The sequence below is a fragment of the Propithecus coquereli genome, unplaced genomic scaffold, assembly GCF_000956105.1.
Source record: "Propithecus coquereli isolate 6110/MARCELLA unplaced genomic scaffold, Pcoq_1.0 Scaffold66, whole genome shotgun sequence".
In the NCBI taxonomy this organism is placed as follows: Eukaryota; Metazoa; Chordata; class Mammalia; order Primates; family Indriidae; genus Propithecus; species Propithecus coquereli.
Window position 1 is genome coordinate 7,853,019 of NW_012152618.1, and position 25,329 is coordinate 7,878,347.

At 51.2% G+C, this 25,329-nt stretch overlaps 2 protein-coding genes across 5 annotated transcripts in view; one reads left to right on the top strand and one right to left on the bottom strand.

Moving 5' to 3' along the window:
- The first annotated feature begins 3,744 nt into the window (after positions 1 to 3,744).
- On the top strand, positions 3,745 to 13,571 carry AGT (angiotensinogen (serpin peptidase inhibitor, clade A, member 8)). Its single transcript, XM_012660344.1, has 5 exons — positions 3,745 to 3,769; positions 6,963 to 7,818; positions 10,267 to 10,534; positions 12,058 to 12,202; positions 13,012 to 13,571. Exons 2-5 carry the CDS (start codon positions 6,993 to 6,995, stop codon positions 13,201 to 13,203), a joined length of 1,431 nt encoding a protein of 476 aa, XP_012515798.1. The 5' UTR covers positions 3,745 to 3,769; positions 6,963 to 6,992; the 3' UTR covers positions 13,204 to 13,571.
- A 4,713-nt stretch (positions 13,572 to 18,284) lies between these two features.
- The window catches only part of COG2 (component of oligomeric golgi complex 2), a 46,589-nt gene continuing 39,544 nt past the window's right edge, over positions 18,285 to 25,329 (bottom strand). For 3 of the 4 annotated variants that reach the window (XM_012660342.1, XM_012660341.1, XM_012660343.1), the window contains 5 exons: positions 24,532 to 24,604; positions 24,095 to 24,237; positions 22,292 to 22,431; positions 20,889 to 21,069; positions 18,291 to 18,953 (listed from right to left, as the gene is read on the bottom strand). In XM_012660342.1, coding sequence (XP_012515796.1) covers positions 18,852 to 18,953; positions 20,889 to 21,069; positions 22,292 to 22,431; positions 24,095 to 24,237; positions 24,532 to 24,604 — 639 coding nt within the window. In that variant the 3' untranslated portion in view covers positions 18,291 to 18,851. Of the gene's footprint in view, positions 18,954 to 20,888; positions 21,070 to 22,291; positions 22,432 to 24,094; positions 24,238 to 24,531; positions 24,605 to 25,329 lie in introns of all 4 variants that reach the window. The other variant, XM_012660339.1, reaches the window with a different exon arrangement.

The window sequence follows — 25,329 nt, forward strand, 5'->3', positions numbered from 1 at the left end:
CTGTAGTTCCAGCTACGTGGGAGACTGAGGCAGGAGGGTTGCTTGAGCCTGGGAGTTTGAGGTTTCTGTGAGCTGTGATGATGCCACAGGACTCTAGCCCGGGTGACAGAACGAGACCCTGTCTCTAAAGAAAACAAACAAACAAACAAACAACGAAACTCTCATGAGCTGCAGTCCAGTCCTCTTCTTTCCCATCAGCCCTTCACATCTCACACTCTCTGTGACTGTCCATTTATCTATATTTAAAAAAATAATTTTTATGTTGCACGAGTAACCAGAGTCATTGTTAAAGAAAAAAACGATACTTGGGGAAACTATCTCAACAACACAAAGAAGAAAATAAATGTTCCCCATAATCCTGCTATTCAATATCTCACACTTATTTTTTTGACATATGTTCTTCCTCTCTCCTTTCTGTGTGTGTCTGTGTTTGTGTTTGGGGTACATAGATGGGGACACACACCCACAGACACCCCCCACAATCACACACAGACACGTCTTTGCATCTCTCTCCTCTGCCTGGTTGCTGGCATAGCTAACTTCCTCACGATTTTGTTCACCTGCTGCCTTCTCAGTAACGTCGGGACCAATCCTTTTATGATTTTGAGGAGTCCCCTGTCCTCCTCCCTTCCCATGTTCCTGTCCTTATTCAATTTCCACAGCACTTACCACTGTCAATCTAAAATAATCAAAAGGGTCAGAATCTAATCTAAAGAGAGTTTATTCAAGCGAAAAGTTTGGGGACAGGCCACTCGGGAATCACAGATTCCAAAGAGTGGAAGTCGGTGTTCCCAAGTGTAGAAGTTTGGGGCCGTTTATGTGGACAAAATTTAGAGACATTTAACAGAACTTCAGCATCTTTCTATGTAAGGCTTAATGCGTAGTTAGAACAATCTGATTGGTCGAGGCGGTCTTTTTCCTTCGAGAAAGACACAGGTAACATTCCGCACTGAAGAAGATGTGACAGTCACGGGGTGTTGGGCACCTTCTGGTCTGAGTTAGGTACAGGACAATAAAGGAGGTAGCTAATCTATAGCAAAGATCAGTGACTGGAAGGGGGGAGTCTGGTCTCGGTCTCTTCTAGTCATTTATGGAACAAGAACAATGAGGAAGAGTGTTTATAACCTAAAAAGCAGAAGTTGCAAACATACTACCCGACCCAGTCTCCAGGGCTGAGCCTCCTCCTTGACATAATAAATTCAGAGGGTCCTGAAATTTTATTTTCTTTGACACCACCTTCCAGCATGTTACCTTATCAGTTCTTTATTATCTTTGCTGTTGAATGGGGTGATCATTCCAAGGCCAGAAGCATGGGGCCCAGGCACAATGAAAGTGCCCCGAGGACAAGGACCTTTGTTTTGTTCCCTGATATATACTGAGCACCAGGAACAGTGAATGAATGGAATAAACTCTGAGGCTTTAAAGAGCTGAAATATTGGAACGCTGGGCACACAGTAAGTGCTTGAGGAATGTTAGATCCTCACGTCCCCCTTCTGTGTCCAGGGCTGCTTGTTACTGTGGTGGAACAATTTGCCGATCCTCAAACAACTAGCTGGTGGCGGAGCCAGGCGCAGGACCCAGGCCTCTGGGGTCCCAACGAACCAACTCAGACGAGGGGCACTTAGGAGGGTCTCCAAGCTATGTGGGGCCCCAGACAGGAAAGCCTTGCCTATATGAACAAAGTCATTTAAAAAACATATTACAGAATTCACAGGCCCATGTGAGATATAATGATCTTTTTTAAATGAAGATTTAGAGTAAGGGATAGACAAGGGTACTTACGTATTTGTCACAGCCCAATTGGTGCATACGAAGATTCTCCTTGGTGCTGTCACCGGCTCTGTGAACAAATCTCACTGATATCTCTGTTTTTGTCACCCTCTCCCTCTCATGCTGTAGACCCCCAGGCCAGGAGGGCTGGATGAGGACCGCAACCCTGGAACTCTTTTTTAAGTGCTTTTATTTATTTATTTTATTTCAATAGATTTAGGGGGTACGAGTGGTTTTTTGATACGTGGATGAGTGGTACAGTGGTGAGGTCGGGGCTTTTGGTGCACCCATCCCCTGAATAGTACGCGTTGTATCCGACAGGTAAGTTTCGATCCCTCATCCCCTTCCCGCTCTCCCCTCTTCTGAGCCCCCACCGCCCGATTCGCGGCTCTGTGTGACCATGTGCACCTGTCACTTAGCTCCCACTTGTGAGTACAGAGGTGTTTGTTGTTCCTTTCCTGAGATAGTTCACTTAGGATAATGCTCTCCAGTTCCATCCAAGTTGCCGCAAAAGACATTATTCCATTCATTCATTGTTTCCATCAGTCCCTCCGCAGGAGGCCTCCATGCCCGCCTCCTGGCATGGTGTTCAAGGGCTTCTGTTATCAGGGCCCCGCACCCTGGACCTGGGTGCCAAGCAGGTTTCCCCATGTGTGTCAGCCCCAGCTCCTTGAGAGTTTGGCCTGGAGCTCTGGGTCCTGGAGGCTTGGTAGGAAAGACAGCTGTGACAGCTCAACCTTGCCGTCGTCCCCGTGGGTGGCAGGCATAGGCCGGCGGCAGCAATTTGGCCAGGTCTTTGCGGCCACCACCACAGCCTCTCCCCCGAAAAGCCCTCCTGCAACTTCTAAGTCAACTTACTTATGCTCCAAAGTGTGGCTCCAACCTCTTGTGTCATCCTGGATAGAGTTGGAGCCCATTCTACTAAGTGAGGTATCCCAAGAATGGAAAAATAAGCACCACATGTACTCACCAGCAAATTGGTTTCACCGATCAACGCCTAAGTGCACATATAGGAATAACATTTATCTGGCGTTGGGCAGATGGGAGGGGAGAGGAGGGGGTGGGTATATACAGACATAATGAGCGTGATGTGCACCGTCTGGGGATGGACACGCTTGAAGTTCTGACTGGGGGGGCGGGGGCAAGGGCAACGTAACCTAAACATTTGTACCCCCATAATATGCAGAAATAAAAAAAATAAAGATGCTATGTGCATTCATGTACAAAAAAAAAAAGTGTGGCTCCAATGACATTCCCCCTCAGCCCTGCCCCAGCTTTCACGGTTTGCTCCTTTCTGCAACCTGAAGGCATTTTATTTGTGCCTTTCAATCTGGCTGCACTGTTGTTGGAGTTTATCTGTCTCCACAGCTAAATTGGAAGCTTCCAGAAGGTGCTTTTCACTCGGTGGTGTGTTTCTCCCAGTGCCTATTAGAGGCCTTCACAGAGGGTAGGCACCTAATGGCTGTTTGGAGCTGCTCAAGGTCACATTCCCCAGGGGCAAGCGACAGGGTCAGAAGTGGCCCCAGGTTGCATGAGCACGGCTCTTTCTCCTGTCCCGGCTCCCTCCTCCCCCCAGCTGGCCGTCCTTGTGGCCTCTCAAAAGCACACCACAAGGGGGGCTTGGTCAGAAGGCCTGGGCGGTTGGCCTCAGGTGGCCACACCACTCGGGGGATGCTCCTCTAGTGTCCGGTAACAGTGGCCTTCGCTCCAGCAAACGTCAGTAAATGTGTAACCCAGCCCTGCACTGGCTCGTTCTGTTCAGCAGTGAAACCGTGCATCGATCAGCGTGACGTCCTGGAAGGGGTCCCAGGGCGAGAGTGGCTTCTGGCGTCCGTCCCCCTGGCCAGCCTGCGGTCTGGTCAAGTGATGCAAGCCCCCTCCTCCAGCCTGTGCGCAGAGTGGCCTGGGAACGGCTCCATCTCCACCCCTTAGTTATAAATAGGGCCTCCATGGCCTAGCTGGGGAAGAGGCTGCCCTTGTTCTGGGACTGGAGTGGAAGGTAAGCAGGAGGTCCCTCTCCACCGTGTCTCTTTCAGATACAGCTGAGCTGTGTGCTGGGAGGACAGGGCTAGGGACCTCCGGGAGGCGGTGGGGAAATGCTGGCTGCACCACATTTGGGAGCAAGGAGCGAGGAGGGTGACAGTGACTGTGCACTGCAGGAGACGTGACGACTGAAGCTGCCTCTCCCCCCATAAGGCCAGACATCTGGAGGTGGCCCGGCCTCCCCCTTAGATCTCACTCCGAGTCTCCCCAGAGGAACTGCTCCTCCTTAGCAGTGGGGCAACATGGTCAGGTCCTCCTGCTTCCTCTGAGCAGACCTAGGGTCCTTGGGGTTGGAGGGGACAGGCAGAGGAGCAGGGTCAGAATGGCCAAGAGTCCACTGGGTCCTCTTCCCATCAGAAGGAGCAGCGAGGCTGATGCAGGCAGTGGGGCAGGCAGGGGGCGTCTAGCTTGGTCAGCCCCTCACTGCCCCCCACCAGGGTCAACCTGCACCTCCCCTGAGTCAGACTGCCCGGGTCTGCCTGTTTGCTTATCTGTAAAATGGGCCTAATAACAGTGCCTGGGCTTCCTCTCTTGTGGGCTGCAGTATAACTTAAGAGAACTAATATGACATGAAAATGTTTCTAAATTTTAGGATGAGCTGAAAAGGCAGATTCTTATTTTTTTCAAGAGGCAGTATAGCTTGATACTTAAGCATGTGGACAATAGGTTGCGGGGGTTGGGGGAGTCTCAGTTTGAGTTCTATTTCTGTCTCTTACCGGCTGTTTGACCTGAGGCAAGTCACTGGACCTCTCTGTTCCTCTGCAAAACAGCATCAACTAATTAATTTAACAACTACATATCCAGGACCTACTACATCCCAGGCACTGTCTTGGGAATGTTGGCTGTATCGGTGAACGAGACAGCAGGACCCTGCTCTCGTGGGGCTTCCATTCCATGGGAGGGGACAGACAAGACACGGAGCATAATAAATACGTAACTAAATGACACAGGATGTAGCAAGGTGGTAAAAGTCCGTCAGGACAGGAGAGTTAAGCGTGCCCGGCGTGGCGGGGCAAGCAGGGTGAAATGTGTCATCGAAGGGTCCGAGGGGAAGGTGAGGGCTCTTGTGGAGATCAGATGGGTTGATATAAGGAAAGTGCTGGGAGCAGGGCCCTGCAAGTGGCAGCATCACAGAAGCTGAGCTGCCACCCTCCCCCTAGGCCTTTAGGAGCCAGGAGGAGGGAGGGAGAGCAGAGAGGCTGGGGAAGAGGGAGGGCGAAGGGCTGCTGAAGGGGGGAGGGCCAGGGGGGGGTGTCGGCCCCCACGCTGAACACCGTCACACTCAGGACCCCGCTGCCTGCACACCTAGACCATCCCGGGGAGCAGCAGCAGGTCACAACTGAGAACAAAGACCTCTGCCGCAAAACGGCCCCTGAAATTGCTTCCGCTCAGACGGTGCCCGTGCAAGAGCAGGAAAGCGAGAGGGGGCTGTGTTTCCCTGTGTCGTCCAAACCCGGGCCCTGTAGGGGCCTGTTAGGTGGGGCTCCCCCCCACAGTGGGTTCCCACAGGTGTCCCTGCTGATGCAGCTTGGTCTAACTGTCTGGATCAAGCGTGAACTGGCAACTTGGGCTTGTCTGCACCGGAGGCCTGTGAGGAGCAGGGAGACTGTCTTGTTCCCTTGTTCCTGGTCACGTGGCTTTGCATGAGGACAGTGGATGGAGTCAAACGCATGGGGAGGTTGGGCGAGATGGCGGCTGAGGTCACCAGTCAAAGTCCCTTTGTCAATTGAAAGACACACTGTGCACCTGGGCGGTTGCATTGTGCGGAGGGCCGGTGTGGGTACCAGCCTGGGCGCCAACACAAGAGAGGTGACTGGGTGTGCTTAGGGGAGGCATCAAGGTGACCTTGGGTCAGTGGCGACATACCACAGCTCCAAGAAAGCCCTGATCAGCACTGGGGGGCAGGAGGGCTGAGGAGTGACACGGTATTACAGGTCACCCCCTCTACGAGAAATGAGCGAGATGTGGTACAAATTGTTAGAGTTGAATGAACCAACAGAACGAACGTTCATCCCTCCGTGGAGAAGAGGCAGATGGAATAAATTCACAGGGTAGCCCCAGAACCTTCTCTTGCAGGGTCTCAGGCTAGCTCCCGGCGTGCTGTTTGCGATAGTTGAGGCCGGAGCAGAGTCGCAGGAGTTTGGAGGGAGTGGGGTGCCGGAGCTCCTCTGGCCCACCCTGGCGACCTGTGTCTTGGGCAGGGGCTCTAAACCCTGGCTGCACATCAGAGTCACTTGAGAAGTTTAAAAAAAAGATTATGCCAGGCCCCAGCATAGACTGACGAGTCTGACTGCTGGTGGCCACGCCAAGCTGGGCAGGTGGGACTTTGGAGCTCCGTCGGGGGTGGTGCCATGCAGGGATAGTCGAGAGCTGGTCTGAGGTTGAGGCAGGTGGGAAATTCTGGCTCTGCTCTGGCTGCACATGAGGACCATGGGGGAGACTAAAAAACCCATTCCCAAGCCATTGCATTATCATCTCAGGGGGTGGGGGGGCTTCCACAAAGACCTCCTGACTGGCACACACTTGGGTCCCTAGGGGAGAACTCTCAGCCAGTCTGCTCAGGCTGCCACAGTAAGTACCACAGACTGAGGGCTTCAGCAGCATTTGTCAATTATCTCAGAGTGCTGGTGGCTAGAAGCCCGAGATCAAAGTGTAGGCAGAGCTGGTTTCTCCTGGGGCCCCTCTCCTTGGCTGGTGGATGGCTGTCTTCTCCTGAGACCTCACATGGTCTTCGCTCTGTGTGTGTCTGTGTCTCGATCTCCTCTTCTTATAAGAATACCGGTCGTATTGGAGTGGGGCCCACACTAATGGCCTCATCTTAACTTAATCACCTCTTCAAAGGCCCCGTCTCTAAACATAGTCACGTTCCGAGGTCCTGGGAGTTAGGACTTCAACATATGAATTTTGTGGGGAACAGGGGGCTGAGCAGGAGGGGACCTGATCCAGCCCATAACAGTGCATTTGGCACTTGGGTCACACATTTTCCATGGAGCCTGGAATCCATTGCTTTCTTCATCAGTTGTAGATGAGGATGGATTTGTCCTGGGCTAAATGGTTGCAGGGGGTATTGGAACAGCTAGAAGTCTGGCTAGAGGGCTCTTAATGGTTAGTTAATAATCACCTTTCACCCTTCATAAATGATTCTTCAGGGTACGCAGAAGTGAGTGCTGCGGTCAGAGATGGGTCCTGCTGGTGTGACCCTGAGGGCCACTGTCCTCTGCCTCATGGCCTGGGCTGGCCTGGCCACTGGGGACCGGGTGTACATACACCCCTTCCACCTCCTCATCTACAGCAAGAGCAGCTGTGAGCAGATGGAGAAATCCAATGCGGAGACACTCAAAGAGCCGACCTTCACACCTGCTCCGATTCAGGCTAAGACGGCCCCGGTGGAAGAGGAAGACCTGCGCCAGCAGCTGGTGCTGGCTGCTGAGAGGCTGGAGGCTGAAGACGAGCTGAGGGCCGAGATGGTCGGGATGTTGGCCAACATCCTGGGCTTCCGCATGTATAAGACGCTGAGCAAGTCAGGGATCGCCACTGGTGCCGTCATGCTCTCCCCGATAGCTCTCTTCGGCACCCTGGCCTCTTTCTACCTGGGCGCCTTGGACCCCACGGCCCATAAGCTACAGGTGCTCCTGGGCATCACTAGGGAGGACTGGGGCTGCACCTCCTGGATGGACGGGCACAAGGTCCTCTCCGCCCTGCAGGCCATCCAGGGCCTGCTGGTCGCCCCCGGTGGGGCGGATGGCCAGGCCCAGCTGCTGCTGTCCACGGTGGTGGGCCTGTTCACGGACCCAAGCGTGCACCTGAAGCAGCCATTCGTGCAGGGCCTAGCTCTCTATGCCCCTGTTGTGCTCCCACGCTCTCTGGACCTCTCCACAGACCCGGATCTCGCCGCTGAGAAAATGGACAGGTTCATGCAGGCTGTGACGGGGTGGAAGATGACCAGCCCGATGGGAGTCACAGCAGACAGCACCCTGCTTTTCAGCACCTACGTCCACTTCCGAGGTAAGGCAAAGCCTTCATCAGCTCTGGCCCTGCGCCAGTGCCAAAGGGTGGCAGTTCCCTGTTTCTGTGGACTAGTGTTCAAGTGCGGCTGAGCTAAGCAGCCCGGCCTTGGGGGTGGGCATGGCATGGCTGTGAGGATGCACCTGGAGACCCCTCCAGGAGGGGAGGTGCCTGTCCCGCCAGGCCCTGGGATGAGCACCATCTCCTAGAGCTACCACGTGCTGTCGCTATACCACATCCTTTTGCTTTCACCGTTAAATCCCCTCACGATGCAGCGAAAGGTGTTAGTGAGGACATAGAGACTCTCGGAAACAAAGTGCCTTGCTCGGGATGGCACAGCCACCTTGGGGGTCCTGGGATTCAAACCCACCGCCCCTCACCCCATAGCCCAGCTCTATGCTTAGAAGGGACAGGTTTGCATCTCTTGGGAAGGTCAAGGACTAGAGTCACTGGCCCTTGCAGAAATAGCCAATTAGCTTGCTCAAATGCCTTTCACATGAGAGGGAGTCTTGCCAAAAAATCCTACTATGAAAATTGCTTATTCATTCAACAAATACTCGTAGTGTATTTACTATTTGTAGGACTCTGAGCCAGGCGTCTTGGAGGGGCAGGAGGAAGGCTGTACAGGCCCTGACCCCAGGCTGTTGGAGATTAAGGGGAAGGTAGATCCCAGGGCAAACATGCCTGGGGGCTGAAGCTGACAGCGGGATGTGGGAGCCAATGAGTTCCAGGCGCCCTTTGCCCAGCACTCGCTGTTCCTCTGAGGGACATGGAACCCCGGCAGGTTTCATGACGCCAGCTGACTTAACCCGGAGAGAGTCACTCACCCTCTGGATGAGGGTGGAGAGCGGGCGTGTCGGATGAGCAGAGAGAAGAGGGCAGCCACCCACATTTCAGATTCCAATGTCCTTTTGGAGGCAGCTTGCCTTTATTGTTTTAATTTGTTGGAGCAAAAGAGTTTAGTCCTTTTTTTCCTCTAAACTAAAAAGCCACCTGCCAGGCAGGGTGGGCCAACACCGAGGTCCCCACAGGGAGAGTGTGAGGAGGGACCCTGTAGCTTCTCAGGAGCCGCTCTTGCCACCTGCCAGGGCACACCGAGGACAAGGGAGACACGGGGTCTGCCTCTGCGTTCTCAGGAGACCCGGACAGCGGTGGCAACTGCATCTAGGTCCTTCCTGCCAGGAATTGTGTCCTCCCAGCCCCCCCCCACTTCACGTTGGTGACCTCTGATTCAGTAAAAAGGGAGACTGGACTCTTTTTAACCCCCCTCTCCTGAGACTCCCGAGTGCCATGTGCTCAGGGGACTGCTCCGTGATGGCCTCTACTCTACTTCACCCAATTCTGCTAAACACAACCACAAATGGACCCTTCACCAGGAGTGAGAGGACTGCAGAGGGTGCAATGTGCTAGTGTAAGGTCGTGGTGGAGGGCCGGCTGCTGTCGGAGAGAGGCCGGGAGTAACAGTGCTTAGACACGAATTTGCGTTCTGCCCCTGGAATTTGCATTCTGCCCCTGGGGTGGTCTGACCTGCTGGCCTCTCCCCAGCTCTCACCTACTCCACAGCCCTGCGAGCGGGAGGGGAGACAGAGGGCTGACCCCTGCCCCCCAGGCCCCGTTCAAACCCATGGGTCACAACGAGGTCGTGTGACTGTCCCTAGCGGCAGGGGCTGCTGAGAAATGGAGCCGTTGTCCCCAGAGCCTGCGTGGCCGGCTCTGTATGGGGACCAGAGGACAGCCAGCAGGCTCTGCCACAGCTGGGGTTGGACCCAGACGAAAAAGTGAGTGTGCAGCAAGGACTCTGTGGAATCCTGCAACAGTGGCTGCGTGTCGTCCTGCCCCGTCCAACCCCAGAGCATGCGCAACGCCAGGAGCGCGCACGTAGACCGCGGACTCCGGGTGATAAGGACGAGTCGGTGCAGGTTCCCCGGTTGCAGCAAATGGGCCACTTGGTGCGGATGATAGCGGGGGAGGCTGAGCCTGTGTGGGAGCTCCGTACTTTCTGCTCAATTTTGCTGTGAGCCTAAAACCACTCTAAAAATCACTTATTAAAGGAAAAAAAAGTGAGTATGGCAAACCACAGGCTTCAGACCAGGACAGATCTGGATTCGAGTTTACCAGGTCAGGTGCCAGCAGGGTGGGTCCCTGAAGGTGACACCGGCAAAACCTCAGGTTCAGTGCCTGGCATGCCCTGAGTCTTCCGCAGTTGGTAGCTAGGGCTACCTTAGTGAACTCCAAGGGTTGGATTCTGCAGGAGGAGGACTTGAGCAACACTCGGGGTTCTGGTCGGTGGGGGGTGAGGCCCTGTGGCCAGGAGGATGCAGAGGGCCTGGGGCAGGCCCGGGAAGGAGGCTGAGGCGGGAGAGAGGGCAGGAGAGGGCCCTGCGGTGTCTGCCAGCCCCTGCCCCACCCCAGCTGACTCTTCCCTCCTTGTCTCTGTCTGGGTTTCAGGGAAGATGAAGGGCTTCTCCCTGCTGCCCGGGCTCCAGGAGTTCTGGGTGGACAACAGCACCTCAGTGTCTGTCCCCATGCTCTCTGGCATGGGCACCTTCCAGCACTGGAGCGATGCCCAGAACAACTTCTCGGTGACTGATGTGCCCTTTGGCGAGCACGCCGGCCTGCTGCTGGTCCAGCCCCACTGCAGCTGTGACCTGGACAAGGTCGAGGCCCTGGTCTTCCAGTATGACTTCCGCAGCTGGATGAAGGACCCGTCCCCCCGGTAGGAGCCTCCGGGTCTCCCCCGGGAAGTAGAGGAGTTGTGCCATCCGTCTGCCCAGGGCGGGGAGGCGAGGTGGGGGGACACACAAGCTGGCACTTAGCTGAGCCTAGGGCACGGAGCAGTGAGGGGTGGCCAGGTGGACAGTGCATCTACCGCTGTCTCTCCAGCCGCGCACTGAGCTCTCCGGTTGGCCTGTGTCTTTCCGGAGCAGGCGAGGTGGCGGGGAGGGGAGAATGCTTTTTCTGCACTTACATTTACCTACCAGTTCCGAAGAGAGGGAGAACATTTCAGTCCCCTCTCTGAGAGGGGCCTTTTGGACGCCACGTCCCGTGCACACACACATGCGCGGCACACAGGAGTTTCCCTTGATCCGGAACCCGTTGTCGGAGGCCGGGAGAGGCGAAGGAGGTGTCATTAGCTCCTCTTGACAAAAACAAACAATTTCCTTCAGTGGAGCTCAGATTTGACCTACATATCAGGTCCAGATGAGTCAGGCCTAGAAATCTGCTCCCGAAGACAGACACTAAGGGACACGAATGGCTTTCTGATGTCAACTTCGGTTTTTTTAAGTGATTTTTTTATTGTGGTAAAATAGACATAAGATAAAATTTGCCATCTTAACCATTCAGTGGCACTAAGTACATTCACATTGTTGTGCAGCTGCCACCACCATCCATCTCCAGAACTTTCTCGTTTCCCATTAAATACTAAATCCCCATCCCCACTCCCCTCCCCCAGCCCCTGGCAACCCCTAATGTCTTCGAGGTTCATCCGGGGTGTAGCACGTGTTGGAATTTCTTCCTTTCTAAGGCGGAATCTCATTCTGCCGTGTGGATAGGCCACGTTTTGTCACCCACTCACCCACCAACGGACGCGTGGGCGCTTCCGCATCTTGCCTGTTGTGAACAGAGCTGCTGTGAACACGGGCACACATTGACTCTTGCAAGGCCTTGGTATGACACTGAGATGTCCACGGGCTCTGAGGGACATCAGAAGGAAGAGGCTGTCTACAACAGTCAATCCCATCGACGCAGCGGCATGCCCAGCACAGAGGCTGACACTGCGTACTGTGCCACAGTCCTTTTCTTGGCTGTGTTGCCATCGAGAACACTGCTGAGAGGTAGCTAGCGAGACACGATGTGTTATTTTAGGGAATAGCATTTTTAAAATTATTCAAGTAACACACCTTCAATAGAGTCAACCTAAAAACAGAATGGACCAAAGAACAGGCCACTGCTCACATTTAATCACCCCAGATCATCACTGGTACACGTTCTATGTCCTCCTCATAGTATTTCAAATGACTTGGAGGTTTTTTAATTGTATTTTTGCTCAAGTTTTTTCCAAGGGTGAGGATGACCTAGTTGGGTCAGAAGGGCAAATGTCCCCCTCTTCAGGGACAGGAGCAGGGAGCATACGCCCACCTGGCTCCCTGGCGGCTCATGGCTTCCCTTGCTGTGTGGCTTGAGGAGTCACGGTGGAAGCCTCTCTGGAACCTTCCTAACGGTGCGTCCTCTTCCCAGGGCCATGCGCCTGACCATGCCCCAGCTGGTACTGCGAGGCTCCTATGACCTGCAGGACCTACTTGCCAAGGCCAGGCTGCCCACCCTGCTGGGTGCCAAGGCGAACCTGGGCAAAATCAGCGGTGATGACGTCAGGGTGGGAAAGGTACTGTGCGGGCCCGTGTGCGTGTCTGACCTGGGTTCTGTGTGTTCGCAGGGTGGGAGGAGCCCATGGGAAGGACACAGGGGAAGCTGCACACGGGGCCCTCAGGGTAGGAGGGAGAGGAGAACAGGGCCAAGGATGGGGGAGAAGCTGCCAGAGACTTCGGGGGCTTTCCAGGGACAGGTGCAGAGCAGCAGACGCCTCGTATCCCGGACCCTGCTGTGTGCTCTGTGGCACTGCTCAGCCTGGCCAGCCTCCCACCTTGGCATCCTCCCCAGATGCTGTAGCAGGAGTGTGACTGGGTTGAGGGGAGTGAGACCCCCAGGCCCGAGCCCCTTCTTCAGGGAAATACTTGGCAGTAGGCAGACTCTTCCTCTGCCATGTGGAGCGATGCACGGCTGCAACTACCACGGACATGCCTGCGTGCTCTGGGCACGGTGCAGGTGCAGGGGAGAAGATGGGGGTCACTGCAGGAGTCATGAGCCCTCTCTGCTACGTTAGCTAAGCACTGGGGGGCCACAGCAGAGGGAGCCAGGAATTCCACCCCGGACAGCAAGGTGGAGGGTGGAGAAGTTCTAGGTCATGGGTTTCTCGGGTGTGACGGGCATGTAAGGGAGACGCCATCAGTGCGTTGGGCCAGGATGGCCGAGTAAGGGCTGTCTACACAAGCACACCTTTGTCTACACTGGGGGGCATGTGTGTACTATGCGTGTTCCTGGCAGGCTGGAGAAACATCCCCCTCCAGGACAGTGAGCGCAGCCCTCCTGCGCCCAGCGTGCCCTGGGTGCCATCGCAATGTTGCTGCCTTGCAGGTGGTGAACAGTGTTCTTTTTGAACTCCAAGCGGACGATGGAGAGCAGTCCACAGAGTCTGCCCAGCAGCCCGGAAAGCCCGAGGCCTTGGAGGTGACCCTGAGCAGCCCGTTCCTGTTTGCCGTGTACGAGCACGGCTCCGCCTCCCTGCACTTCCTGGGCCGCGTGACCCACCCGCTGAGCGTGGCATGAGGCCGGGCCGGACCAGGAACTGGTGTTTCGCACAGGACTACTGTTCCGGAAGGAATTTGGACAAACCAACTTGTTTGTGAAACCAAAAAGTGTTCCCTTTTTAGTTGAGAAGAGAAATTGGGTTTTAATATTAAAATATACATTTTTTTATTGCCTTGGTTTATATTTAGCTTAATGAATGTGAGACTATGACCTTCACGCAGTTTCCACAATACTTTAGTTTTTTTTTTTTCATAGATATTTGTGATTTTTCAACAACAAACTACAAAACACACAAATGTCTGAATTTACATTGGAATGTGAAACCGTGGCTGGTTATCCCTCCTTTGTGTTAGTAATAAATGTTTTGCAACAAAAAGCCAAAAAATTCTATCTTTCATTTAGCAGCAGAACAGATACACGTAACCGAGCCGACAGGCTGTGCAGGCAGACGCGCCTGCCAGGGCCGTGGGTGGAGTCTCCGTGGCAGGCCAGGCCCGCACTGAGCTGTCCTCTGGAGAAGTTCTAGGTCATGGGTTTCTCCGGACACGTCCATCCGTACGCAGTGGTGCCACCTGCGTGATGTACGGGGACGGGGCACGGGGGAGGCTGCACCCCACGTGGCACCCGGGACAGGAAGTGGGCAGAGGGGCACTTCTTCCATCCCGGTGACGCAGGGTCAGATGGCTGCTCGTCCCGTGCCTGCGGAGTGCAAGATAGAGAAGTCAGTTCTCACGGATAAATACTTGCAGATTCCTTTCCATGTGTAGAGTGTCTCTGCCTGTTTCCCTTTGATGGAATCGGACCCACAGCTTTGAAAGCCCGGGTAAGACTGAGGAGGAGGAGGGCTCCCAGCAGGCCCGTTGCTGTCGCTTGGTAACAACGGCATTGCTGCCTTATGTCTGCGAAGCACTTGCTCTTCCTCCTTCCATAAACATTGAAATAAGTGAGTATTTCAATGCGTGTGTGTCAGCTACTGCCCAGAGCCTGGGGGCACCTGCTGCGACAGCCCTTCAGGTCTCAGCCTCCCCCGCACGCCCCGAGCATCTCGCTCCGGCCTTGAACGCGTCTCCCTGCCTCCACGTCACGAAGACAGCACGTCCTTTAGTTCACGCTCAAGGGATCGTGTTTGCCACATCAGTGATCAGTGTCTGTAGTTCCTTCATCATGATGCACGTCACCAGTTTTATTTGGGGTCACCTTCGCTGCCACTCTCGGAGCTCCCTGGTTTGTTCTCCCCGCAAAGGGCCACTGGGGGTGGATGCAGCCTCACATGTACTCCCCGAAATGGCCACGGGATGCCAGGTCTCTGGGGAGAACTGGAAGTACAGGGACCAGAAGTCCTTTAAAGTCTTGCTATTCAAAGTGCAGCCCTTGGACCAGCAGCAGCAGTGGCGGCGGCAGTGGCGGTGGCCCTGGCAGCAGCCTTGGGAACTTCTTAGAATGCAGGATCTCAGGCCCCACCTGGACCTACGGGGTCAGAATCTGCATTTTGACAGGAGGCCGAGGCTTTGAAATCGCCTGCAAAGACCCGAGACAGCACGGCCATGTGCTCGAAGAACAGAGCATTTGAGTGTTAAGGCAGCTGGCAGCGGACTAACCAAGTCTACCCAGCAGCTGCGTCAGCTCCTGCAGGTGGCCAGGGCTGCGGTGTTGCCAACCCGCGCAGCTCTCCAGCCCTGTGTGCTGTGCAGTTACAGATGGGAAGCTGGGTCAGACGGCTCTCTGGGATGTTACAAAGATACAAGACACCAACATTTTGCAGGTTACTTACATGCACACACACACACAATTAATTATAAGGGTCCGGTCTGTTTCTCTTAAACAATTCTTCACCGTGTTCTAAGCCTTCCAGGGGCGGCAGCGTGCCCATCCACTAGCCAAGGCCATTACTCAGCAACTATGGTCACTACCAGTGAGATTCCGGCTGCCCGCGAGATCTGGAGGGACCACAGCTGCGGGATGCTTCCAACAGCTTCCGGGAAATTCATTGGGTCCCAAATCTCTTAATGAATTTGGAAAACCGAAAGATTTTTGTTACTCATTTGGCAGCAAAACTAGACCATGAGGCTGTCGAAGATCTTTACATGATAAAAGTCGACAGTGTGAATATTCCACAACCCCCTGGGAATGGTCCAGGATATATCGGATATAAACCACTTTACCTTTTTAAAATCTGAAAAACTCCAACTACTGACACAGGCACTGAAGGTTTTGGACAGCGGATTGTGGATTTGAATACGATGCCGTGTGATTTTTCTCTAATAGACTTCATTTTTTAGAGCAGTTTTAGGCTCACGGCAAAACTGAGAGGAAGGTACACAGACTCCCCATATGTCCCCTATCCCTCAAGATTTCCCCCGCTGCCAACATCCCGCCCCAGAGTGGGACATTTCTTACAACCCACAAATCTGCATCGACACGTCTTTGTCACCCCACTCCACAGTTTACATCAGCATTCACTCTTGGTGTTGCGCATTCTACGGGCTTGGACAGATGTACAATGACATGTGTCCACCACCACAGTATCACACAGAGAAGTGGCACTGCCTGAAATCCCTGTGCTCTGCCTGTTCCCCCCTCCTCCCTCCTAACTCCTGGCAACCCCTGATCTTGTTACTGCCTTCTCCATGGTTTTGCCTTGCCCTGTCGTACGGCTGGAATCCCAGCGTGCAGGCTTTTCAGAATGGCTTCTTTCACCTAGTAACCTGCGTTTACACTTCCTCCGCAGCTTTCGTGGACTGATAGCTCCTTTCTTTTCATTGCTGAATGATAGTCCATCATCTGGATGTATCACAGTTTATTTACCCATTTACCTACCGAAGCACATCTCGGTTGCTTCCAGGTTTTGGCCGTTGTGAGGACAGCTGTTGTAACAGCCGTGTGCAGGTTTTTGTGTGGACGTGCTTTCACCATGCAATTTTTAAAGTTGCAGAATGAGCAGAGATGTCCTGGGTGACTGTGACGGACTCACAAACACCGTGTGTGTTGACATGTCAGTGACTCCATCGCCTTGAGACGGGAGGGGTCTCGGAGTCCACATCCCTGCATTCAAGTTGCCCCGGGCGACCTGTTCACAGCCTCCCTAACAGTGCAACATTGCACCAGCAAAAAGTAAACTTCTTGTGTTTGAGCCCCTCTGTTGAGTCTATATAAAATTGAAAATAATTAGTTTTACAGTAAAAAAGTATTATTTCACCTTTAAACTTTACTCAATAATGATGATTCTCCAAAGCAGACGGATGAAACATATATCAAAGAAAGGAGAGATGTTCTGGGGAACAGCAGAGAAGCATTCTGAAACTTGGTGCTTTTTCCCAAACGGTCTCGTTTCTTAAGCCTAGAAATAGGTATTATGACAGCAAGACTGTCACTACCGTGAGACAAGCCGGGAAAGGTGGTGTCATTAAGTCCAGGGCCTGTCAGGGATTGATGGGGGTCAAAGAAATCAGTAATTTGGGTTCCGATCCTGGACTGCTAACTTCTCTGTTCTAGTGCTGCTATTAGGGAGGGAGAATTACCTAATGGTTAATAAACTGGGCTCTGGAACTATCTGGCCTGGGTTTAAATCCTTTTATTAGTTATCTCAATGACCTAATAATGTGTCTGTTTCCTCATCTGTAAAATGGGAATAATTAAGCTGGAATTGGAGGGGGCTGATAAATGACATCCTTCTCCTCCATGTTTTGAAACAAATGAGAAAGGCAGAGTCAGGGCGGGGGGGACAAGCACTTAGGGGTCTATGGTTGATGAAGGCCGGGTTGGCAGAAGTGGCTTAGAGACATGTGGCTACTCAGGCAGCTTCACCCCAGATCGACTTGGCTAGGCTGAACTACGTTCCCCGCAACTCCCTTCCTGGGATGGCTCAAGGCTGGCCTTGGCCACAAGATGCACCTGTAGGAGGCTCGGAAGGTGAGCAAAGTGGCGGTGTGATCACAGGTAGCAGGCTGCCGCAGGCCGGGCTCTGAGCAGCTCACGCGTGTTGACGCAGAGCTGCAGGCTCTCCCATCAGCATGGGGCAGGCGGTGGGCGTGGGGCAGGCCGTGGGCCTGCAGCTCCTTCAGGTCCTGTTGGAGCTCTTCTTCAGCTTCCCCAGATCCTGGGCCAGGTGCCCGTGTAGCTTCCAGAAGGTGCCAGCTTCCTTTGCAGGTCACCCCATTGCTGACCCTGGGAGACCTGGAGGAAGCGAGAGCCAGATGTGGGCTCCGTTTATCCCCATGGGCTCCAGTCCACCCTTGCTGTCCTGTGTCACGCCTTTCCTTTTGCCCCCACTGGCGACAGCCTTGTCTAGCTGGCCAGCCGGCTCCCACACAGGCACGTCAGCCGTGTCGGGCCGTGGGAAGAAATCCTTTCTGCTCTCCCCTACGGTTCTATCTCTCTGACCAAACTTCCCAACACCGAACTCCAACACTTAGGCCCCTCCGGGGACAGGGCCTCCACGGCTCAGCCTGGAGCGAACGCTCTTTATGCAGGGAGCAGAAAAAGGCAGAGAGGGCTTCTGTGTGGGAACAGAAAGTAGAAGCCTTCCTTGTGGGGGCCTGTCGGACATGTGGACTCCACACACACGGCTTCTGGGGCTTTCACTGGGGCTTCCTGACTTCTCTAGCCCTCCTCATCACAGCGCTGAAAAATCACTCCTGCCAGCTCCAGGACCTGCTTAAATTCCCTACGGGTTTCTTTTTCCTTTCTCTCACTCTAGCTAACCTTTGAACAAAGGGACTGAGGTGCACAGGAATGCAAAGCTAGAGGGAGCAACACAGCTGCTTCATCACGAAGCTGAAAGGTAGATGCCACGGCTGCAGCCAGGCCCGCAGGACGCTCGTGTTGCATGGGTATGAGAGTTAACGAACCAACGACCATCTCAGCGCCTCTTCCCAGTCTCCCTTCCTCCCTCTGTCTGTACCCACTGGCCAGGAAGGGTGGGCCCTGGCACGTTTGTTCTTCCTCCAGGGAACAGAGCTGCCACCCATCTAAAGGGAGGGTCTGTGCTGGACAGGACCCTTTGGACAGGGGTTAAAGGGAGCATCTGCCTGTACAGGAACACCTGTCACTCTAGGGCACTAGTGATGAGAGGAGTTTACAAATACAAGGTACACGCACTCTTGGCAGACACTTCTTTTATTCAGGAAGTAAATCTTTCCTACTGGTTCTGGCTCCTGAGAGAGGTGTGGGTGAGGAGCACACAGAGCGCGTGTGAGAGCGCAGGACGGCTGCCTCACAGCCTCTTCCAGAAAGCCCAGGAGCGGACACAGTTCTGGCCGTTCCAGAGCAGGGCGTTTCCACGCCACTCCACTGCGGCCGCCGCCCCCAGCGCAGGCTCAGGGAGACAACCCAATTTTATATTTATACACATATATTTACTTTAATCATATTTTAGAAATCAGCTCTTCCGCGCTAAGATTCACGATAAAAATAAAATAATCTGTTCTGTAAACTATAGTAGAAAGTTTCAAATGTCTTAAAAACTATCTTCCATACAATGGAAAAGGCTTCTGTGTTCTTTTTGGGCGAGAGAAGACCCAAATACGCTGAGAGAAGACGCACGGCGGCGTTGCTGGGGTGACGCTGGAAGCACCTCTTCGCCACAGAGGCCTGCGGGAGAACAGAGCCGCTTTCTTCCTTTCGGGCTTGAAGTCCAACTTCCTCTCCCCTTGGGGCCTCCAAGATGCTTATGACTGTTCGGCTGTTGCCTGGTCCTTGGCAGCGGCAACAAGCTCTGCCAGAGCCGGGAAGCTTTTTATGTCACTGGTTTGCAAGCCCATCTTTTGTATCTGCAAAGGCCACGAGAATGATTGTGTTACTGCAGTTTATGCTGAATGTGGAAAAGAGACTCTTACAAAAGACAGAACAAAAATCTCCACTCCCACTTCCAGCAAACCAGAGAAAGACAGTTCCCCAAAGACTTGCTGGGTATTTTCTTCTTTAGAGCAAATGATTTACTTATTCTAAATGTTAGGTTTTTGGGGTCAAACATTTAGCATTCTAAGAAGCCAGTATGCTATTTTACCTCAGTCCATCAAACAAGACAGGACAAGAGCCTCTTTTGTGGACTTAAAAAAAATTCTAGAAAGAAAATCACATTAAAAGAAATAAAAAAGTCAACTATTTTGTAAGTGGAGAATTTTCAAAAAAGTATTGGCCTGAGCTCTTAGTCTCTTAACACATCCATCACCAGCAACCTTTTAGAATCTGATGAGCTGAACACTCTTTGGCACAGCAACTACTGTGGATCATCCTGGTAACCAAGACATGGCATACTATGTTCCCACTTCTGTTTAAAAACAACAGCAGGCCAGGCGTGGTAGCTCATGCCTATAATCCTAGCACTCTGGGAGGCCCAGGCGGGAGGATTGCTTGAGCTCAGGAGTTCCAGACCACCCTGAGCAAAAGTGAGACCCCATCTCTACTAAAAATAGAAAAAATTAGCAAGGCATGGTGTGCGCCTGTAGTCTCAGCTACTCGGGAGGCTGAGGCAGGAGGACTGCTTGAGTCCAGGAGTTTGAGGTTGCTGTGAGGTAGGCTGACGCCATGGTACTTGCCTGAGTAACAGAGCAAGACTCTGTCTTAATAAAAATAAAAATACAATTTAAAAAAAAGAATAAAAAAACCCAACAACAGCAAACACACACACACACAGATCTGGAAAGATACACACCAAGCATTTGTCAGCATTTTGTGGTTAGCTCTGGGATTTTGGGAGTACCTTCTTCCCCTTCATCCCCCATCCCTCCTTCCTTCCTTCCCTTTCTTTTGCTTATTGACTATCCATTTTTCTATAACAAATTTTCTTGCTTGTAAAAGACTAAGTTTCTTTTGTGAAATAAAGAAACATGGCAATTGACTTTTGCCAGGATATATCTCTAAACTCACCTCAAAGCAGAAAAAATTTAGATTTTTAGTGATGACCCTCATGTATAAAAGAAATTCCTCAGTGAGCTAGAAAACAAAGTGTCTTCTGATGGAAATTTTATGAATTTACTTCTTTTTCTCTGGCAAAATCTTCCTTGAGGATCTACTGCTATGTGGGAAACCTAAAAAGTTTAGAAGACCCGTTTCTGAACATCCAAAAGTTTTATGATGCGATGAGGACGGCGCCTCAGCAAGAACGAAGAGGCATTTGGAGCACGTCGCCCACATCACCTCCTAAGTGGCAATGCACATGTTAACGTTCAGCCGTGTATTGTGATCCTGAAATGTGCATTTTACAGAAAACCTACAAAACCCAGAGAGGGAAGCAAAGCAGCTGTGCTCAGACAACCTCCCACGCACGCAGGAGGTGATGCTTTCATAGCTAGTCTAAGCCAAACCAGCGAGAATTTCGAAGACCTGGATTTGGTGCCAACTATGCATCAGGCACTTTCTAGGCAGTGGACCAAAGGACGCTGTCTCTGCCGTGAGCCCGCACTGCAGCGGGCACCGTGAGCACCCGCCACTGGGGAACCAAGCAGAGGCCACATCACCAAAGAGCACTCCATGGACTTCTGACAGGGAATCTCAGTATTCTTCTACCTTTTCTTTCTCATAGTACCAAGATGCAAATCACCTTCAAAGTAACTTGGGCCCCAGGCTCTTTCTCTTAACACCCGGGAACTGACTCTCTAGCCACTGCAACAGCACCTCAGGGCTCACGTGACCCCCCAGGTAACTGCGGGGCCCTCAGAGTCTGGTCTCGCATTCGCTGGGCCTGCTGGCGGCTGACGGGTTACCTGCTCTCCTAGGTACTCAACATCTAAGGCCAACTGCAGCCTGATTTTGTCGTCGTCGCTCATGCCGCCGCTGGGACCAACCGAGCTGGTGGCAGCGGTTTTTCTGGCTTGTTTCAGCCTTTTCAGGCTCTCCTCCATTTTCTTCACGGAGTTGAGCACGTCTGACACGGTTTCATAGTACCTTGAGCGTAAGAGGTATTTAATGGTGAAACAGACACTCGTGGGTAACACTAAAGTGTAACTGGCTTTGCAGATCCAAAAAGAGATTTTTAAGATAAACATTAATTTCCAATAAAAATTCAGCCACGATAAATATTTGTTTCTTAAGATTATAAGAAAAATAAGGTCTCAAGTCTCCAGCACAGCACTCCTGGAAACGAAGAAGTATGTACATGGATTTTGTTAAAATTTTAATTTCCAATACTAAGAGATAATCATAGGCCAATTTGTCTTTCATATGTTGAGGGGGACAGCTGTAGCTCATTCCCAAAATCAAGTGACAAGTTCATTTCCAATCAGTTCCAGGAACTTCATCTTTTAAAGTATATAAATATTTCAGAATTTTAAATAAAACTCATTTCCTTCAAAATATTCTCAATGTAAGTTTCCAATTATAAATGAGTTATATTTTAAAACTTTCTCTACAAGCTAGTTACTTGGCATTTGGAATACATTTGTCCACAAAATAGTATTATACACAACCTACAAATGGCTACTTAACTCTTAGGTAAATGAAGTAAAATACTATCACAGAATTAATCATTATTAATAATTAAACAAAAATCAATAATAAAAGTGAATAATAATCTCTTTGATGTAACTCAACACTGGCATTTGGGAAAAAGTAGATTTAATTAGAAATGAAGAGACACTAAAGGGTTTTAGAGGTTTTAGAAATTGATTCTTTGTCAGTTGTAATTATACTTTAAAATGAATGTTTTCTCTCCCTTGATTACAAAGGTTTCGCCCACGTAAGTCCTTTCATTATCTGGCACGATTAGAGCCATTTTGGGCTGACGGAGCCTGAGCAGAGACAGGACGTCCCAGAGGAACGTGGCTGGACTTGGGAGCACGGTGCCTGCAGCGAAGGCAGGCGGGCCCCAGTGACGCAGGGGCACCGAGGACAGGGCCACCGAGAACAGGGGCACCGAGAACAGGGCCATCGAGAACAGGGGCACCTAGAATAGGGCCAGTGGGGCTGCAGCCCAGGGAGAGGAACTGGCCCCAGGGGCGGTCGTGTGGGGCGTGGGGAGGGAGTGGACCAAGGACCACCCTCTGACTTGTCCAGTGAGGAACGATGGACATTCTCACTGCCTTATCTCCAAGCAACCCTGACATGGCCTCAGGGATTTCTGCCTTCAACTCTTCTGAGCAGGGCCCACACGGCCTCCTACTTTACTTACTTGTGCGTGCTCTCGGAGAGTGCGCCTTCTAACCACTGCTGGATTACTGCTTGTTGGAGCTTGTCCTTGTGTCTGCTCTGAAGCTGGTGAAATGGCTTCAGAGCACTGTCCACATAAGAGGAAGCCGTAGTTGGGACCTCCTGGAATAATGATGATGGGGGTTAAAGAGGCACAGAAAGAAAAGAGTAAGTTCCCTAGACGTCAAGTTCGAAAGGAGACTCCTGATGTTCCAGTTTTGAGATATGTACCACTTCCATCCCTCCCTCAAAGTAACACAGCTGTCTGCACATCTGCAGAGGGTTTCCAGGACAGCAGGAGGGAGCCAGGAAGAGCAAGCGCAGGACAGAAAGGCTGGAGCCAGGCTGGATTCTGGTGCCGGGCCAGCCGTCAACAGCGTAGTCACCTGGGGTGGCTTGCATGGCTGCCTTGGCTCCACCTCACATCATCAGGCATTGGATTCACACGGGGAGTGCACAACCTGGATCCCCGGCATGTGCAGTTTGCAGTGGGGTTCACGCTCCCCTGAGGGCCTGATGCCGCCGCTGTTCTGAGGCGGGGTGGGGGCAGCTCAGGCAGTGATCCGAGTGATGGGAAGCAGCTGTGGGTGCAGGTGGGGCTTTGCTTGCTGCCTCTTGCCTCCTGCTGTGCAGCCCGGGTGGGGTGGGGTGGGGGTAGGGACCGCAGATCTAGGGCACTGGTTCCCATAACTGCATGTCCACAGTAATCACCGGGCGATCTCGTTAAACTCAAGTTCTAATTGTGGGGTGGGGAGGTGGAGTGGAAGGGTTGAGTTCTGAGATTTATGCTTTTCTAACAAGCTCCCACCCACCAGGTGGAGTGAACCCTGCCGGTGGACAGACCGCCCCTTGAGAAGCAAGCATCCAGGTGAGTAATTCAAGCTTTCTTAGCTCTGGGTTTTTCACATGTAAATGAGGATACCGGCACCCACTTCGTAAGAGGAGTAATGACAGTGTATGTGAAGTGTTTGGCACAGTGTCTGACCCACAGTGCAAACTCTCAATACATAAATTACTGTAACAGCCTATTGAATAGAAAGCAAAAGTTGGTAGATTACTAAAATAATAAAAATTAAAAAAAAAATTAAGCATTTGGCAATGTAAAACAGGTCTTTCTCTCCCTCCCACTTTCAAGTGGGAGCTTCAAGTCAGACCAGAAAGAGCAAATAAAAAATGAAATGATGTTTGCATATAACCTAGGCACACCCTCTAGCAAACTTGAAATCATCTCTAGGTTACTTATAATACCTAAAACAATGCAAATGCTATGGAAATAGTTGTGATACTGTATTTGTTATTTGTATTATTTTTATTGTTGTATTGTTATTTTCTGGGTTTCTTTTCTAATATTTTGGATCTGAGTTTGGCTAACTCTGTGGATGTGGGGCTTAGGGATACCAAGGGCCAATTGTACTTCCCATAACCACATGAAGAAAACAAGGTATAAAGTTTGGAATACAAGATATGAAGACAAAAGAGTATAGGACTTAAATGTGTTATTAAAATGCTTTCTTTTTTTTTTTTTAAAAAAAGTATCATTCCTTAAAGCCAAAAAAATCCACAAAAAGGCCATCCTATGCAAGTTCAACTATTGCATTTATGTTCCCCGAGCGCCTGACCACCCACCTGCAGACCCTCCCTCTCTTCATGAACACGATTCTCAGAACGAGAGGAATCAAGCCTGTCTCAGGCCAGCCCCGGACGCCTGTCACTCCCGCCCTCCCTCTCTAGCTTTTCCAATATATGTTTTTCCATCTCAAAATTCTTTTCAGTGAATGGCGCTGACCTTATTGGTTCTCCGGTAAAGCCTGGGAACCTCCAGGGCACTCTTCAGGTAGCTGAAGCAAGAGTCGCTTAGATCCTGGATGATCTTGCTGCTCAAGGAAGGCTTACAGGCTGACAAAGCACTCTGGGAGTCCTCAAGGGCCGCTGTTGAGATACAAAGACTGGATTCAATCATTCTATTCAGGCCCGGACGTAAATTTCATTTTAAATAATGTCCTAATATTTAGAGCATGTACTATAATAAATCAAATCAAATTAATAGAATTAAGATAAAAGTCTTATTTAGGGAAGTTATAATCACAGAACAGAATATAGAAACAACCAAGGATTTACAACTAGAGAAGAAAATGTTAATTTAAATATATCCCACAGTCTCTGAATTTTATTTTAAATTATTTTTTATTTAAAGATTTGCTGAGTCTGAAGATTCATTTTTACCTGAGATAGAAGAAAAATTCTTAAAGCCAATCTTTTCAAGTTTTGGCTTGATTGTTTCCAAGAGTTCTGGAAGCTGAAATAAATATACACTTTATATATTCAGTTACTTTTTATAAATCAAAGGAAGAGGCAATTCTATTTGCATTTACAAACTCTAGAATATTGTTAATGAACGGTGAATCTAAAATTAGAACTTTCAATAATTTTCATCAAATGAAAGTAACAGTCTCAATGCTTTCACTGTAAAAGATTTCAACAACATGGGAAGGCATGTGGTTTACAGCTATTCACAGACACAGAGAATCAGCGAAAACATCATCTACTCCATGGCTCTCCACGAAACAAAAACAGCTTACAGTGAAGACCACATTCTTGCTCAAAACATACAACCGTTTTTATTGAAAACAGTATTTATGCAACCACCACCAAATATTACACTTGAGGAAAGGAGACTTGTGCATCATAGGACTTAACCACTAAATTCGCCCCACCAAGTTCTCCTAATGTTAAAAGCAAAAACATGTGGGACCTACACAGAGAAAACAGGAAGACAATTTAATATTTTAGCACTTTCTAAGCATAGCTGATGAATGAAAGTGAACAGAAAATATTTGGGTAAGTGGATTAAAAATAACGAAAATGCAGCCCACTAAAGATCGTGCCTGAGCGGAGTAACTGGTGGTAATAAAAAAAAAAATAAGTGGAGCCTGACTTTGCTCTGAGCTCGTCAGAGCACAGGGAAAAGGAAGCAGGGAGAGGGGATTACACCACCAGCATGCACTGCGCACAAGGGGGAGG